This window comes from Beauveria bassiana, assembly GCF_000280675.1.
Source record: "Beauveria bassiana ARSEF 2860 unplaced genomic scaffold BBA_S00020, whole genome shotgun sequence".
Classification (NCBI taxonomy): Eukaryota; Fungi; Ascomycota; class Sordariomycetes; order Hypocreales; family Cordycipitaceae; genus Beauveria; species Beauveria bassiana.
Window position 1 is genome coordinate 206637 of NW_007930855.1, and position 13415 is coordinate 220051.

The window sequence follows — 13415 nt, forward strand, 5'->3', positions numbered from 1 at the left end:
GCACCTTGTCCATGAGGCAGGCCGCCAGGTTGAGAGAGTGAATGACGAACGTCTGATACTTAATTCAGCACCACATTTGGTAGTGCAACAAAGTATCTACCAGATCAGAACGAAAAAAGCTGGGATTTTAAAATGGGCTGGAAAATCATCCACAGATAAAAGATACTTCTGTCCACACGGCAGCTCCACCTTGATGCGAGTATCCCCCTAAATATCGGCTGTGATCTCCCGTCCTCCAATCCTCATCCATCTTGGTGCTTCCCCTGGTGCCTCCCCTGGTGCCACCACTTGCTGCCGCCTTTCGCTTCTCCCCATCTTCTACCTTTTTACTTGTGCCAATAATCTCCCCCCAAGGCCGACTTTTGCGTCTTTCCTTCACTCTTTTTTCTTTTCTAGTGTATTGCTCTTTGTCTTTGCGCCGCTCAGCACGCCAACAGCACACTTTTTCGCTGCGCAACGCGCAACCCGCCTTGGCTTGCGCCCAGGGCACCTCGTTGCACCTCCTCCCTCTCCGTCTCGCCCCCTGTGTCCGTCCATATAGCGGCATCGAGCCACGGGCCCTTGATTCTGTCTTACCTCGTTATTGACAGAACCGCCGCTGCCTCCTTTCGTTGATATTCTGCAACTGCCCGGGCCTTGGCTGGAACCGGTTCACAAATCCTTCTGCCACTGTCTCAACTTTTAGCCGTCGTTTCCACGCCGCACACCGCATAGCTTTCGCCCAATTGTGACGCGACCGCGACAAAGGCACTCAGTACACATCCGCACACCCCTTGCGATCACCCGGCGACCTCGATACGCATCCGGCCTTTTTCTCTTTGGTCGCTTATTCTAAATCATTGCAAAACACACCGTTCGACATCGACAACGACTTTCGCCGCGCCTTGGTCATCACCACTCCGCCCAACATGGCGAACTCGTATGCACCCCTTGTCACCCCTTGCAATGCGCGCAAGTCGTCAATCTCTGCCGATATCGACTGCTAATCACATGGTCAATAGATTCAGTGCCGCCTTGAAGTCGTTTTGGCACACCATGACAACCTATGACCGACGTAAGCGACCTCAGATGACCACAAACACGCTGCGACTGCTAACCGCCAACCCCTCGGCAAACAGATTCCTCGTTTGACTCGCCCCAACGAACCGGCCGTCACGTTCCGCTCCGTGACAGCAGATCTGGCATGCTCACCGGCGTCGCCACTGCCTCGGATTCCCGCGCCGACGTCTCCAACCCCTACTTTGACGAAGGTGTCTCCACCCGCTACGAAGGCCATGGCGGCTCTTCCACTCCCAACAGCTCTTACTCCCCCGGCCTCCGCTCCTCCGTCGCCAAACAGACCAACGCCGACGGCTTCGAGGTCCAGGGTCAGGGAGATGTTCAGATGCAGGCTTTTTCCGACGGACTCCCCCCGCCTCCCCCCGTTCAACATTCGTGGCACCGCATCGACACCTGGGCCGAGGAACACTACTTTGAGCTCTTTGACCAGCTCGGCGAGGGCTGCACCATCAACGACCTCAACGACCTCGAACACCAGCTCGATTGCTCCCTCCCCCAGGATGTTCGTGACTCTCTCATGGTCCATGACGGTCAAGAACGCGGCGGCACACCCACCGGTATCATCTTTAGCGGTATGCTCATGGACGCCGAGGAGATTGTTCAGGAGTGGGAAACTTGGAGACGCGTCAACGAGCAGTACTTGTTGGACGCTGCCAATAACCGCCCTCCTCCTCGCCGCTCAAGCCAGGATAATGGCGAAAGCTCCTCACACCAAAGACCCCCGTCATCTTCCTCCAATCCCGATGCCTGGCAAGAAAACTTGCTTCAAAAGCAGGATTGTGTTCCCGCCAACAGTATTCGAAAGGCCTACGCGCATTCTGGTTGGATCCCCCTCGTTCGCGATTGGGGTGGTAACAACTTGGCTGTCGACCTTTGCCCAGGTCCTGCTGGCCGTTGGGGTCAGATCATTCTCTTTGGCCGCGACTACGACACCAAATACGTTGTTGCCCGCTCTTGGGGCGCCTTTCTAGCTCTTGTCGCCGACGATCTCAACTCGGGCAAGTGGTACGTCGACGAGGATACCAACGAGCTCAAGCTGCGTGAGTTCAAGGAGACTCGCATTGAGCCGTCGTACTTTAACATTTTGCGATGGCGCATGGACCAAAAATACGGCCGCCGGGCTGCCGGCGCCGGCAAGAGGAGGTCTATGGCGTCTCCCAAGGCCGCATCACCCCTAGGCAGCCGCTCCGGCTCACCCTACACCAGCCCTGTCGACGCTTCCAACGGTGACGCCCGCGGTCGCTCCATGCAGCGCCTCAAGGGTTCGTCGCCCCTTACCAGCCCCGGACGCCGCGGATTCGGAAAACCCCCGCCTCTTAGTAGGGTAACGGAGGAGATGGTGATGCCCATCCTGGCCGACGCCGAGATTGAACCCAGCACGCTCGTCGAAGTTGACGAAGACGCCGATTCGCTCCGAAGCAGCCAGGACCCCAAAAGCCCCGTCAGCGCCGCCACGACGCCTTTGGCCGCCCGCCGCGAATCCGACCTCATCAGAGACAAGGAAAACGAGCCTCCCAAGGCCAACGGCAAGCAACCCGAAGTTGCCGATGGCGCCATGAAGACGATTGATATTTAAAGTGTATACAAGCAGCATTTTGGGAGGGGGGCTCGAATAATATGATTGCATGACTTCATGGTATCGCGAGGCCGAGGCACATGTCTCGGGCCCGACGTATAATACCAACTGCTCTTTTTTGGCGTTTACGGTGTCGCTGACTTGCAACGGGGTATTTCGAGGCCTCTGTTTTATTCTATCAGTTTTATATCTAGTATACTGGCCTTGCAAGACTGGGCAGGCCACGCAGGAAGGATTTGCACGCACGGGATGATTATTATTTATCCGTGGTAGACACTAGGCTGAGGTCTTCCAGGACTGCCGAATTTGTATGATATGGACAGTGGCCCATGTTTGACCCGCCTGTAGAATATATATCATGTTGCATTACTCTCTCTCTCTACGTGTGGTGTGCCTACTTAAGTAGTGGCTGCGAGCACGCCTGCCAAGCATATGGTGACTTGTAGCGCAAAGCAAACCCCTAATATTCTTAAGATTGGCTGATCTATCTCATGCATGTATACTCCGTATTCACATGGTCATTCATCATGCAACAGGGTCTGCTGGGTCAAGGATCTGGTGGAACCCCGGGCGGCTATTCCACGCGTCCGATTTGCGCAGCCCATCATGGTCGAAACGTGGGGTTGGTTGTCAAGTGTTGTACGCGCCCACGCTAATGCGGATATGTTGGTTCAAGTTTCAGCCACACGTACGAGTAATTATTATATTAAAAGCAAAAACCAAAAGCAGTGAGTAAATCTTTTCTTTTGTGACATTTTTATTAGTAATATGACAAATATACTTGGTGAGTGAAGGGGGTTTGACAGTCGTGGCAGAGGCTGATTGGGTTCGGTTCCAAGTTGACTAAGTAGTGGGCTTGTTTTTAGACGAGCGCGCCGAGAACTTGACGGATTATGCAGCTAGCTAGCTAGCTAGAACAAACTAGAAATGCTGTCAAGTTGCAAAAGTGTTTTGGCCCAATGAACATGAAAGGATTTATTCAAAAGCCCCCCATTTTTTTTTAAACGGATAAGGTGGCGGAAATAAAGATTGTCTTGGCGCGGGACCGGACGGAGAGCGGTTTTGTACAAGGCGGCCGGCCGCTCGGGGAAATGGATCATTGACCGGTTGAAGCGGCTAATTATTAGTGAGGTTCTAATTAGCGCTGGGGGAAAAGGTGGAATTAGAAGTTGCATTTTGAAGTTGTTTGTTGCTTTGGAAAAGAAAGAGGAGTTGGGCTTTTAAAAAGTACTAGGCCTATGACGGGCGGAAACAGCTTGTCGAGGGCGTATACGGCGGAACAGCCCTGCGGTTGAGCTGTTTCTCACACGCCTTCTTCTTCGCACATAATTTTTTTTTTTTTTGCCTCCTATTCTAACAACTCTTATACTTTAGCTCTTCTGTTGCTACTGTTTCTGGTTAGGCTTGTCGCGGTTGTGTTTCTAAAGCGGTAGAGGGATTGCGGATATACCTGAGACGCGGCATCATCACCATGGACGGCCCTACCCGGACTACAACCAGACTCTCTTCTTTCCACAGCCTCACCGTCAATGATGAAGCCACTACCAGCGACCATGCTAATCTCGCTCTCATCCCTTCGTCCTCGTCAAGAGCAAGTTCCGTCACTGTCAATGTACAAGATGCCTACGCCCAACTCCAGCCCACAGGTACACTGCCCCTCGCCCAAACTTTCAATTGCCCATTACTCAATCTTGTTTTCCTTCTTTACCAGCAATTCTCACTTACTAACCGAATTAGTGCGCACACACGGCTGGAAGCCCGAGACGATGCAGCCCACCGTGCTCCTCGCCCTCGCCCTTCGCCTCCGTCCTCCTCGCCGCGCGCTGCTCGAGACTCTCGCCCAAAAGAGCGCAGCCGACGGTGCACTCTGCCTCGTCTACGCAGCAGCCGACCTTTCCCCACTCGCGCATCTATACCTGCCAACCTTTACCGCCGTCTTGTACAGCTTGGGCGTGGAACTGGGTCGACCTCGACGTGAAGCGCATGCAGCCCTGGCTGCAGCTCTCCCAGCCCGAGGGCGCGACGGGACGGGCTCGTTGTTCTTTGGACTATCCGGTGAACCTTTGTAGCGTTTGTGCCGTTTAGAGCGGCAAAGAAGAGGTGGGTGGATAAGAAGCTCCTTGTTGCCGATAATCACTGACACGAGTGTGCGTAAAGGCACTGGGCCAGCTTTCACTCGGGGACTATTGTAGTCTTTGTGTGTTTTGGGTGCTCACTCCTATGCAAGATTGCCGTCTATGGCACTGCACCGGTGCTATCGAGCCGCAAAGTCAACATGACGTATCCCCTCGCCCTCATGGACCCAGCCTCGCAGGCCACCGACCGCGCTCAGCCAAGCCGTTCCTGAACCGCGGCTACGCCATCACCTGGCTCAACCAGGACTTGCCGGCCTTTACAACGCCGCAGTACGCTCTTCGTCCCTTTTCACCATCGCCGTCATTGGCCCCCTCGCCGGCCCAGCGCGTCGACAAACTGGACCGATCGTGCAGACGCCCGACCCCATGCCGCCACGCAACGGCCCCGTCAAGATGAGCTTCCTCGACGGCCGCGGCTGCAACGCCACGGACATTGTGCCGCACCCGGGTACTCCCCCAGGCAGCCCCTTTACAAGATGCTCTAACATTGGGTACCAGGACAGCCGCGTGGGCCGACCAGTCGCGCTCCAAGGGCCTGGCTGCCGGCCGCACCGCCTGGAACACCTTTCTCGCCACGTGGGGCAGTTTGTTCCATAATGAGACTGGCCGCGCGACCGGGCTGGCGGCGTTTTTTTTTTTTTTTTTTTTTTTTTTTTTGCGAGACGAAGCTACTGGAAGCAAAAAAAAAAAACGTGACGGCTACGGTGGTTGTCGGCGACGGCGACGCGGCGGGCGGTCCGACGCGAGCGTCAGGCCACCGGGGGGGCCGCCGGAGCCCGCTTCCCCCGAAGCCGAGTTTAACAGCTCCGCTGTTTCAGTACCTACTCGGCGCGGGGCGTCTCGCCGGTTGAGTTGTTCCGCGGGACTTTGCCCTTTTACGAAAAACTGCTTGAGCATTATTCCCGGTTATCCAATGGTGTCCATTGGCCACCCGCTCTCGCCGATGGGTGGGCTTTGCGCCGGGCTACTACACCGCGAGCATCGCCCAGTACGCGGCGGACCTGCGCGTCATGACCGAGGCCTACACTGCTGTGCACAAGATGCTCTTCTCCGTCGCCTACGCCCAGCTTCTAGTCGACAAGCCCCCCCCCCCCCCCGCCGCCGCCGACGAGCAGAAGGAGAGGAGAGTTTGTCCAAAGGGCGCGTCTTCACAGCGCGGTACGGCGTCGTGGTCAACTGCACGTTTTCGGCGCTGGTCGAGGGTTTTTCTCGGCTTCGTCGCCATGCTGGCGCTGCTGCTGCTGCTGCTTAGAGTGTGTCGCGGGAGCGCCTGCATGCTGTCCGGGGGGAGGCCGTCGTCGCTGCAGGCCAATGGTCGAGCTGGCGCGAAACAGCAGCGGCGGGGAGCCTTCAGGATGTGTTCTCATGCGGACAGGTCACATGCGGGACGAGGAGCTCAGGCTGAGGCTGGGGGGGCAAAGGCGATACGAGACCAAGGAAGCTTGGCATGGTTGCGTTTCCGCACATCATCAACCAAAAAGGAGAGCTAGCAGCACACATGGCTTTAGAAGAGTCAGGTGCATAATTACTTGTACGTTAATTCACAGCAACATGATTACATGCATAGTAAAAAAGTATCGTCTTTAATACGATGCATTGATATAAATAACTGTGCAAATCCCACCATGATCAGCCTCAATAAAATACCACCACCATAGTGAATGTATGGGAACAAAAGCTATATACACGAATCTTAGCCTTGCCGGTTTCATTGAACCCCTCGACCAACGGGCATATATTTTGGAAAAACGTCAACGGCCGTCAGCAATACAAGCGAGGTCTAATGGCGAATGTGAAGATTGCGGCGCATAGCACGCTTGATCCGAGAGGCACCGGCCATCTTGATGTTGGCAGACTCGCCGACCTGGCACGACATACCCAAAGACAGGGCCTGGGGAACAGACCACTTGCCGCTGGCACAGCGCTGGAAAGACTTGCCATCGATGCAGTTCCACAAACCCTCAGAGGAGCAGGAACCTCCGGGCGGATGGCCGGCGCTAGGGGGAGGCGGGTTACCAGGGACAGGACCGCCGGTAGGAGTAGGGGGAAGTCCGGTAGCGATAGGAGTAGACGTAGTGACAGAAGTGGGAGGGGGCTTGCTGGGGCTCTGGCCCGGGACAGAAGAGTTTCCACCACTGGGCGCCGGAGTGGGCGTAGGTTGGGGCGTAGGGGACGTGATGAAAATGCCACCAGGAGGGCTGGAAGGAGGAGCACTACCACCGCTCGTAGACACAGAGGGATTCGGCCGAGCAGAAGTAGGCTGGACCGAGGCGGTACCGGAGGCAGTCGGCTGGGGGTGGGCCCCAGTCTTTCCACATGCGCCAACGGGAGCAGTGAAGGCGTCAGTCTTGCCGTTGAACCTGTCAAGATCCTTGCCTGGGTCGAGAAATTTGGCATCAGACGAGTCAGGAGTCGAGCAGCCATCGCCAACGTTGGCGACCATCATGTCGGGAAGACCATTCAAGAAGGTCTGAGAACCAGCATTGCCAGTGACAGACAGGGGAGCACAGTTCATGTACATTTCACGGTTGCCGATCTTGTTGAACCAGGTCCAGGCGAGAGTGTAGTCGCCGGCGGCGAGTTCCTCTGGAATGGTAAAGTCGTACTTGTAAGGAACTTTTGCCTTGGCGTCGTTGCCCATGTTGCCGGCCTGATCCTTGGCAGGGCATCCACCCTCGATCGACTTGATGACCTTCCAAACGGAGTTCTTGGTGGGCTTGAGGTCGGTGGTGATAGAAACCTGGCAGGAACCGCCACCGTGGACAGCAGTCCCTTGAAACTCGAGCTGCTGCTTGCTGCCCTGGGCATAGACGTTGCTGGCGCCCTCGGCATTATAAACACCTTCGCGTTGTTTGCAAGGGAAATCAGAGCCGTCCGCAGCCAAAGGACCGTTGCTGAGGGAACTGAGTCCGTAGGGGACAGGGTTGGTCATGAGGATGTGAGCAGTGGCGACGGTGACCAGGCCAGAAACGGCGATAGACTTGATAAACATGTTGACTTTTGTGGTTGGCAATTGCGTGAAGAGAAGTTGCGAATGTATCCTTGCGGAGATGGCGAAGAAAGACGAAGAGAAGTTGTGTACAGCGTTTTTCAATGAAAATGAATGTGAGAATCAAGCGTGCCGGACGAAGATTCAGTAAAGGAGTGGAAGTTGCTGTGGGCAGAGCTATTCGAAGTACGTCTCGCGTCTTTATAAGAGTCACATGTTAGTAAAATAACGAATTTGGGGCCGTGAATCTGTGCCAGGCAGCAAAAGCTTTTGTGCATGTTCATTCTAGCTTGCGGCGCAAAGGAGACTATGATCACGCGAGTGGCTCAAAGGGGGCCATGCAAAACTGCATCTGCCATGTTTGGCAAGCGAGACAGACGACACTCTACGAGACGTTGAGTGTAGGAGAAATGAAGACTTACAAAGGCCAGTAGACGGAGAATGCAAAGCCAGTGTGCAATCTAGTCGAAGCTTTTTCGTGGAATACCGAGTGAATCAATGATACCGTGCACCAGACGCGTTACTGTTCGAAAGGCAGAAAGTGTTGAAAACGTGCAAATGGCAAAGGTCTAGCCTGGAAATGAGGGTGAAAAGAAAGAAATGAGAGCAAATCCGGGCTCTTTTCATTGAAGGAATGAGAGTCAAGGGAAAGTCTGATGGAAAGAAGAGACGAAATCTGACGTAGCGGCGGCTGGTACGTCTTATACGGCGATGATGGCATGTGCATGCCAGATCGAGAGAGCGGAGCCCGACGCACGACAGACAGCACTTACAAGATGAAGGATACAGGCTGAAGACAAGGTGAGAAGAAACGAGAGCAGGGAGCGGCCGGGTTCCCGAATTAGAGGATCCAGAAGCAAGGTACGGGGCGGCATCTGCTGGCTGGCGAGCAGTCAATGGGAAACAAGTGAAGGATCATGCTGAGAAGTGAGGGACGAAAGGGAGGGCGGCGCTCTTTGAATGGCAGCTGGTCTCCTGACGATCCAGGTACCTGCTAAATTGATAACCCAATAGCATGGACGAGAGTAGTTGGTCGTGTTTGAGTGGCGTCGACAAGCGCTGTCGATTATGAGTAGGGAAAGTGAAGTGTGACATGTGGTACATGTCAGTTTCAAATCAATGGACTTCATGAAGAGGTGGGCCCCCTGCCAGTCGAAGATGAAGAAAAGATCGAGTGACATGGTGGTGATAGGCTGATAGGCCGGTTGTGGTTTCAGAGCCGCGTGCCAACGAGCACCAAGTGGGCTGGGAGGAGACTGGGGATTCTTGTCAGGGGATTTTCCATCTCAAGGGCAAGGAGCGGCTTTGCATTGGCTGCTGAGGGCGCATCGCTTAGCAGAAAGTGAATCCATGGCGAGCTGGCCAGTCACTGAAATTTTCGGGCATTTTTCTTTCATTTTCCCATTCGACGTTGTCATTTTTTTTGGTTGGCGATATTCACAGTCGATATCGCTGACACTAAGAGCAGGGATCCGCGGAGCAAAGGGGCGTGGGGAACAATAGCCGTCGCACCAAGTGGGTGACGAAGCTGTTCGCCGCTTTTTTCATCACCAAAAAACGGCGAATATTTTAGTTACCCCGGCGTGCCAGGTGGCGCCCCAGCCCAGCCCAGCGAAGCAATGTCTGTTGGACGCCAATGTATTGTTTTTTTTTTTTCCCTATTCTCAGCCGAACAGCGTTGAAGAATGGTGGCTGGCCAGCATTGCTAGAGAATCAATGTGAGAATGATGATGCGTCACAAGTGATGGCGATGATGATGTGACGGGTATTGCTGCTCGATGCAAACAGAGCCATCATTCACTGGCCACCAGTGGTTTCTTTGTTGCTCATGGTTTGCCCTACAGTCGGTACTACGGCGATGCAGCAGATCGAGTCACAGTGCGTAGGATGTCGTGCCACATTATTGGTGATGGCTGGAGGATGCAGAAGAGTATCATGAGGCGACAGCTGATGGCCAATAGCTTGGTGATGTTGATGCAGCTGGCTGAAGTGAGCTGGCAAGCCGGGAATGTAGAGGAAGCTAAACCAGGAAAAGGCAGACCGCTGATTGTGCGGCCCCGCTTTTCTCGTCAGTGTCAACGGTGTCAGACTAGCCAACAGCCTATCACGGCCTCGCTATATCAATACCCCGACAAGCCCTTTTAAAAGGAGGGGATAAGGAAGCTGAGCCCCGTCTGGGATTATTAATACTGGTTTAAGAATCATGCTGTATAATAAAGAAATTTTGAAGAAGATCAAATTTTGGCATTTATATGTAATTAATTCAGAACATGGACTTTTTCGAATATGTTACTTTATAGCTCATTGCTCCAGTAATTGCTCCAGTACTAGTCAGGCATTTCGGATAAATTGAAGGCGTTCCAGGACTGCCCGCTTTTTCTGTCCCCCACATGCTCACTCAACCTCCACAATCTGTATACCTAACTGAAATGTACTAGTTAGAATTGCAGTTCTCCTTTGATATTTTAGAAGAGGTCTTCAACATCAAACTTGATGAAGGAGATTGTTTAGCATGATTTTCCGTCGGAGTGGCCCTACGTGTGGGAACGGTCTGCCCTACCTACCTACCTGCTACGTAATAAACCGCAGCGTAAGCTATCCTCTTTTTTTTTTTTTTTGACTTTCCACTGCCATCAATGAGAAAGTATTCTTTTTCGTCCCGTCTCTCAACCTTTGATTCAAAACTTGTTTTGTGCTGTCGACCGATTCACTGGCCCGCAAACACGACAGTTGAAACAAATACACACTCAACCACTTCATTCATCGCCACACCTAGCTGCCACACTACCTGAATACCTAATGCTCTGTGAAGATGCTCAAACTTTGTTTTCTTACATGCAGGGGGGGATTTTGGTTCTCATTCTCCATCTCTCAGCTCTTCTTCACCTCATCCCTTTTGCTCCCTTGTCGCAAAAAATGCAGGGGTCGTCTCGCGTGGCGTTTCTAGCGTCGTCCTCTCTTTCAACCATTTTCATACCTACAAGGCTACAAGGTGCACTCAGGCCAAGCAAGCGATCGGGTTTGCTGATGTCACTTCAGCCCACCCAACCCAACTGCCCACCGCCAAGGGGGTGACAAAAAGCTGGCCTATTCTCGCAAGGCGTCTGCATATTACTTAACGAAAGGTGTAAAGAATAGTGAATAATAAAAAATATAAAAAAATTAATAAAAGACATAAGAAATAATCTAGGCGCTAAACTTTAATGTCGTCTTTATTTTAGCTAGATGAATATTTTCTATAGTTTCTTAAGAATTATTTAAATACAGACAGCTAACCTTCGGTACTCTTTTTCTAGGCCATTCTTTTGTCACCCGCGCGGCCACCTCAGCTTCTGGGCTGGCTGAAACCCGCTCTAGTTTCAGGGCTCCTTCCTCTTTCTGGCCCAGCCAGCGGCTGGCGGAGACGGCCGCATGGGCCAATGCTCACGGGAGCTTGCGAGCCTGCTCACGCCATGGGAGAAAAACTTCCGCGACCGGGGGGGGGGACCCTTTATTTGTGATTGAGCAAGCCTAAGCTCCCCATCCATAGCGCCTACACAGCCTATGATATTTCTCCACGAAGCATCAACAACATCCACTTCTGCCCGCCAACAGGGCTCCCGAAAATCAGAGCAAAAAAAAAAAAAAAAAAAGAAACTGTGTTGGGAAATACCTAACCCAAAAAATAATTACCGGAACCGTGTCCTCGCCTCAGCGCATCTCGCCGGCGCAACCGCCGGCGCAACCACCGCCACGTGGACTCGTCTCTCTCGTGCGAACGTAACGCCGGCCTCTTCCTGCGGCCCATCCCTAGGTATCCAATCTCTCGGGCCCTATAGCCTTCCTTGTATTCCTCTGAAAAAAAAAATGCTGCGAATTATATCAAAAAAAGGCCAGCTTGGTGCTCGTGTGCCCGCGGCCTCCTTGCCTACAATGGTGGGTAGGGCCCTGGGGTTCGCATGACAGGCCAACGACATCTCCTGCGTAGCGGCCCAATGACAGCACTGCCCAAAAAAACCATGAACCTAGATTCGAATACTTGGCTTAATAATTAATAATAATAATAATAGGGCGGACGAGGGAAGCATTGCAGTCTCAGCGCTTTAACCCGACGCCAGTTCTCCAATACCTGACAAGAGGGAGTCCTTGCCTCGCCCACTATAGTTGCTGAGTCGCATCAGTTTCTTCCACTCTGGCAGTTAATGCTATGACCATATCTCTCTATACAGTTACAGTCCTGCGTAATTAAGCTTAAATTGCTATTCCGAAACCCATGGCCCCCTTGCATCCCAAGCTCATCGTTCTTCTCGTGCTCAAACTGCATCTCTATATTGTCGTCAACTTATCGTCGTCAATCTTGGCACATTATGCCCAACATAGCCTGGCAGTCATATGATGGTGCATATTTCTCGGTCAAATAAAAAAGGCTCAACTACACCGTGATGATCTCGTCGATCAGTGCTGATGACAGAAGGTGGCGAGAGTGGCGAGATGTTTTGAAAGTATTAATCTGCTTAATCAACACCACACATTTTGCCCACTGAAAGTCTTGGTCTATTTTCTAATGAATATCCGCTCCTATATTATCTGCTTCCAGTCCCGCAGCAGACTCGCATCCACTGGGCTCATACTCATCCGCTCACCTGGCCCATCTACTCCTTCAGGTCCCCCTCGCAGTACCCGTTTCTCGTCCACATCTTCATCTTGTCCCTCTTGAACTCTTCAAAGTCCCACTCTCTCTTTTCCAGCTCCTTTGGCTTCAAGAATACATACGTCCTTGTCTCCACCTCCTTGCCGGCGGCCCCCTTATTCTCGCCGTCCAGCCGCACCTTGACAGTCTCCAGACGGTACTCGCTGCCCTCGTAGTGGTCCAGCTTCTGCATATTTGCCGTTGTCAGCCCTGTCACGTAAATGCCCCGCACCGACTGGCCCGTCTCCGGCACAATGCCTGGGTAGTCGGCAAATTGCACCCGGTGCCGGCAAAAGTCGTTGAGCACCGCCGGCGAGAACGTGTGCAGCGCCTGAATGGCCGCCGGCGGGGCACTTGTGCCGTAGCACACGCTGAAGAAGATTTCGGGGGCCATCTGTTTCTGATGTTAGCGTTTTACTCTGGCGTTGATGCATGGGGATTCAGCGGCAGGTACCAGAGTGCCTGGGAGTATGTTAGCGGGGAGTCTCTTATTTGGTGCGGTGTTTGCTTACCGTAGAAGAAGCCGGTGAGATTGCCACTCATTTTTGCGTATTGAGTATTCTATTCAAAGTATAGCGCGGCCGTCTACAGTAATCTGCTCGTAGTTGTCGCCGCAAAGGTGTCTTGGTTGAATGGTGATGATGCTGAGTGCTAGCTGATGCCCAAGTAGCCATTTACGGGCCGCGCCTTCCGATAATCGCACGTGGGATAGCGGTCATGCAAAGGCGCGCCCTGTAATACAACGCGGCAAAGTTTGACTTTTCCTAAACATGTCACTAACACCGGAAATGTCTTTTTTTTCTTATCTTCAACTGGCCACACAGAACCTTTTGTAGGGCAGCCCGCTCGGTATAGTGCTCGTAGTGTTGACGGCCTTCCACCACGTGAAGTCGCGCTCAGATGCGACCACTGAGTTTGTGTCCTCTACATGGGATCAAAGGCAAAAAAAAAAAAAAGAACAAGAAAAAGAAAAAAAAAAAGAAGAAA

At 52.9% G+C, this 13415-nt stretch overlaps 4 protein-coding genes across 4 annotated transcripts; 2 read left to right on the top strand and 2 right to left on the bottom strand.

Moving 5' to 3' along the window:
* Window positions 1-908: 908 nt before the first annotated feature.
* Window positions 909-2635, top strand: BBA_06704 (SMI1/KNR4 family protein; the record flags this gene model as incomplete). Its single annotated transcript, XM_008601801.1, has 3 exons — window positions 909-919; window positions 1002-1054; window positions 1119-2635. The coding sequence occupies 3 exons, from the start codon at window positions 909-911 to the stop codon at window positions 2633-2635; spliced, it is 1581 nt and encodes a 526-aa protein (XP_008600023.1).
* Window positions 2636-4106: 1471 nt separating this feature from the next.
* Window positions 4107-6260, top strand: BBA_06705 (uncharacterized protein; the record flags this gene model as incomplete). Its single annotated transcript, XM_008601802.1, has 5 exons — window positions 4107-4281; window positions 4373-4700; window positions 4950-5218; window positions 5274-5354; window positions 5665-6260. 5 exons carry the CDS (start codon window positions 4107-4109, stop codon window positions 6258-6260), a joined length of 1449 nt encoding a protein of 482 aa, XP_008600024.1.
* Window positions 6261-6550: 290 nt separating this feature from the next.
* Window positions 6551-7762, bottom strand: BBA_06706 (Chitin-binding, domain 3; the record flags this gene model as incomplete). The annotated part of the gene is made up of 1 exon (XM_008601803.1): window positions 6551-7762. The coding sequence occupies one exon, from the start codon at window positions 7760-7762 to the stop codon at window positions 6551-6553; it is 1212 nt and encodes a 403-aa protein (XP_008600025.1).
* Window positions 7763-12390: 4628 nt separating this feature from the next.
* BBA_06707 (AIG2-like family protein) lies at window positions 12391-12971 on the bottom strand (the record flags this gene model as incomplete). Its single annotated transcript, XM_008601804.1, has 3 exons — window positions 12391-12822; window positions 12883-12890; window positions 12941-12971. The coding sequence occupies 3 exons, from the start codon at window positions 12969-12971 to the stop codon at window positions 12391-12393; spliced, it is 471 nt and encodes a 156-aa protein (XP_008600026.1).
* Between the last annotated feature and the right edge of the window lie 444 nt (window positions 12972-13415).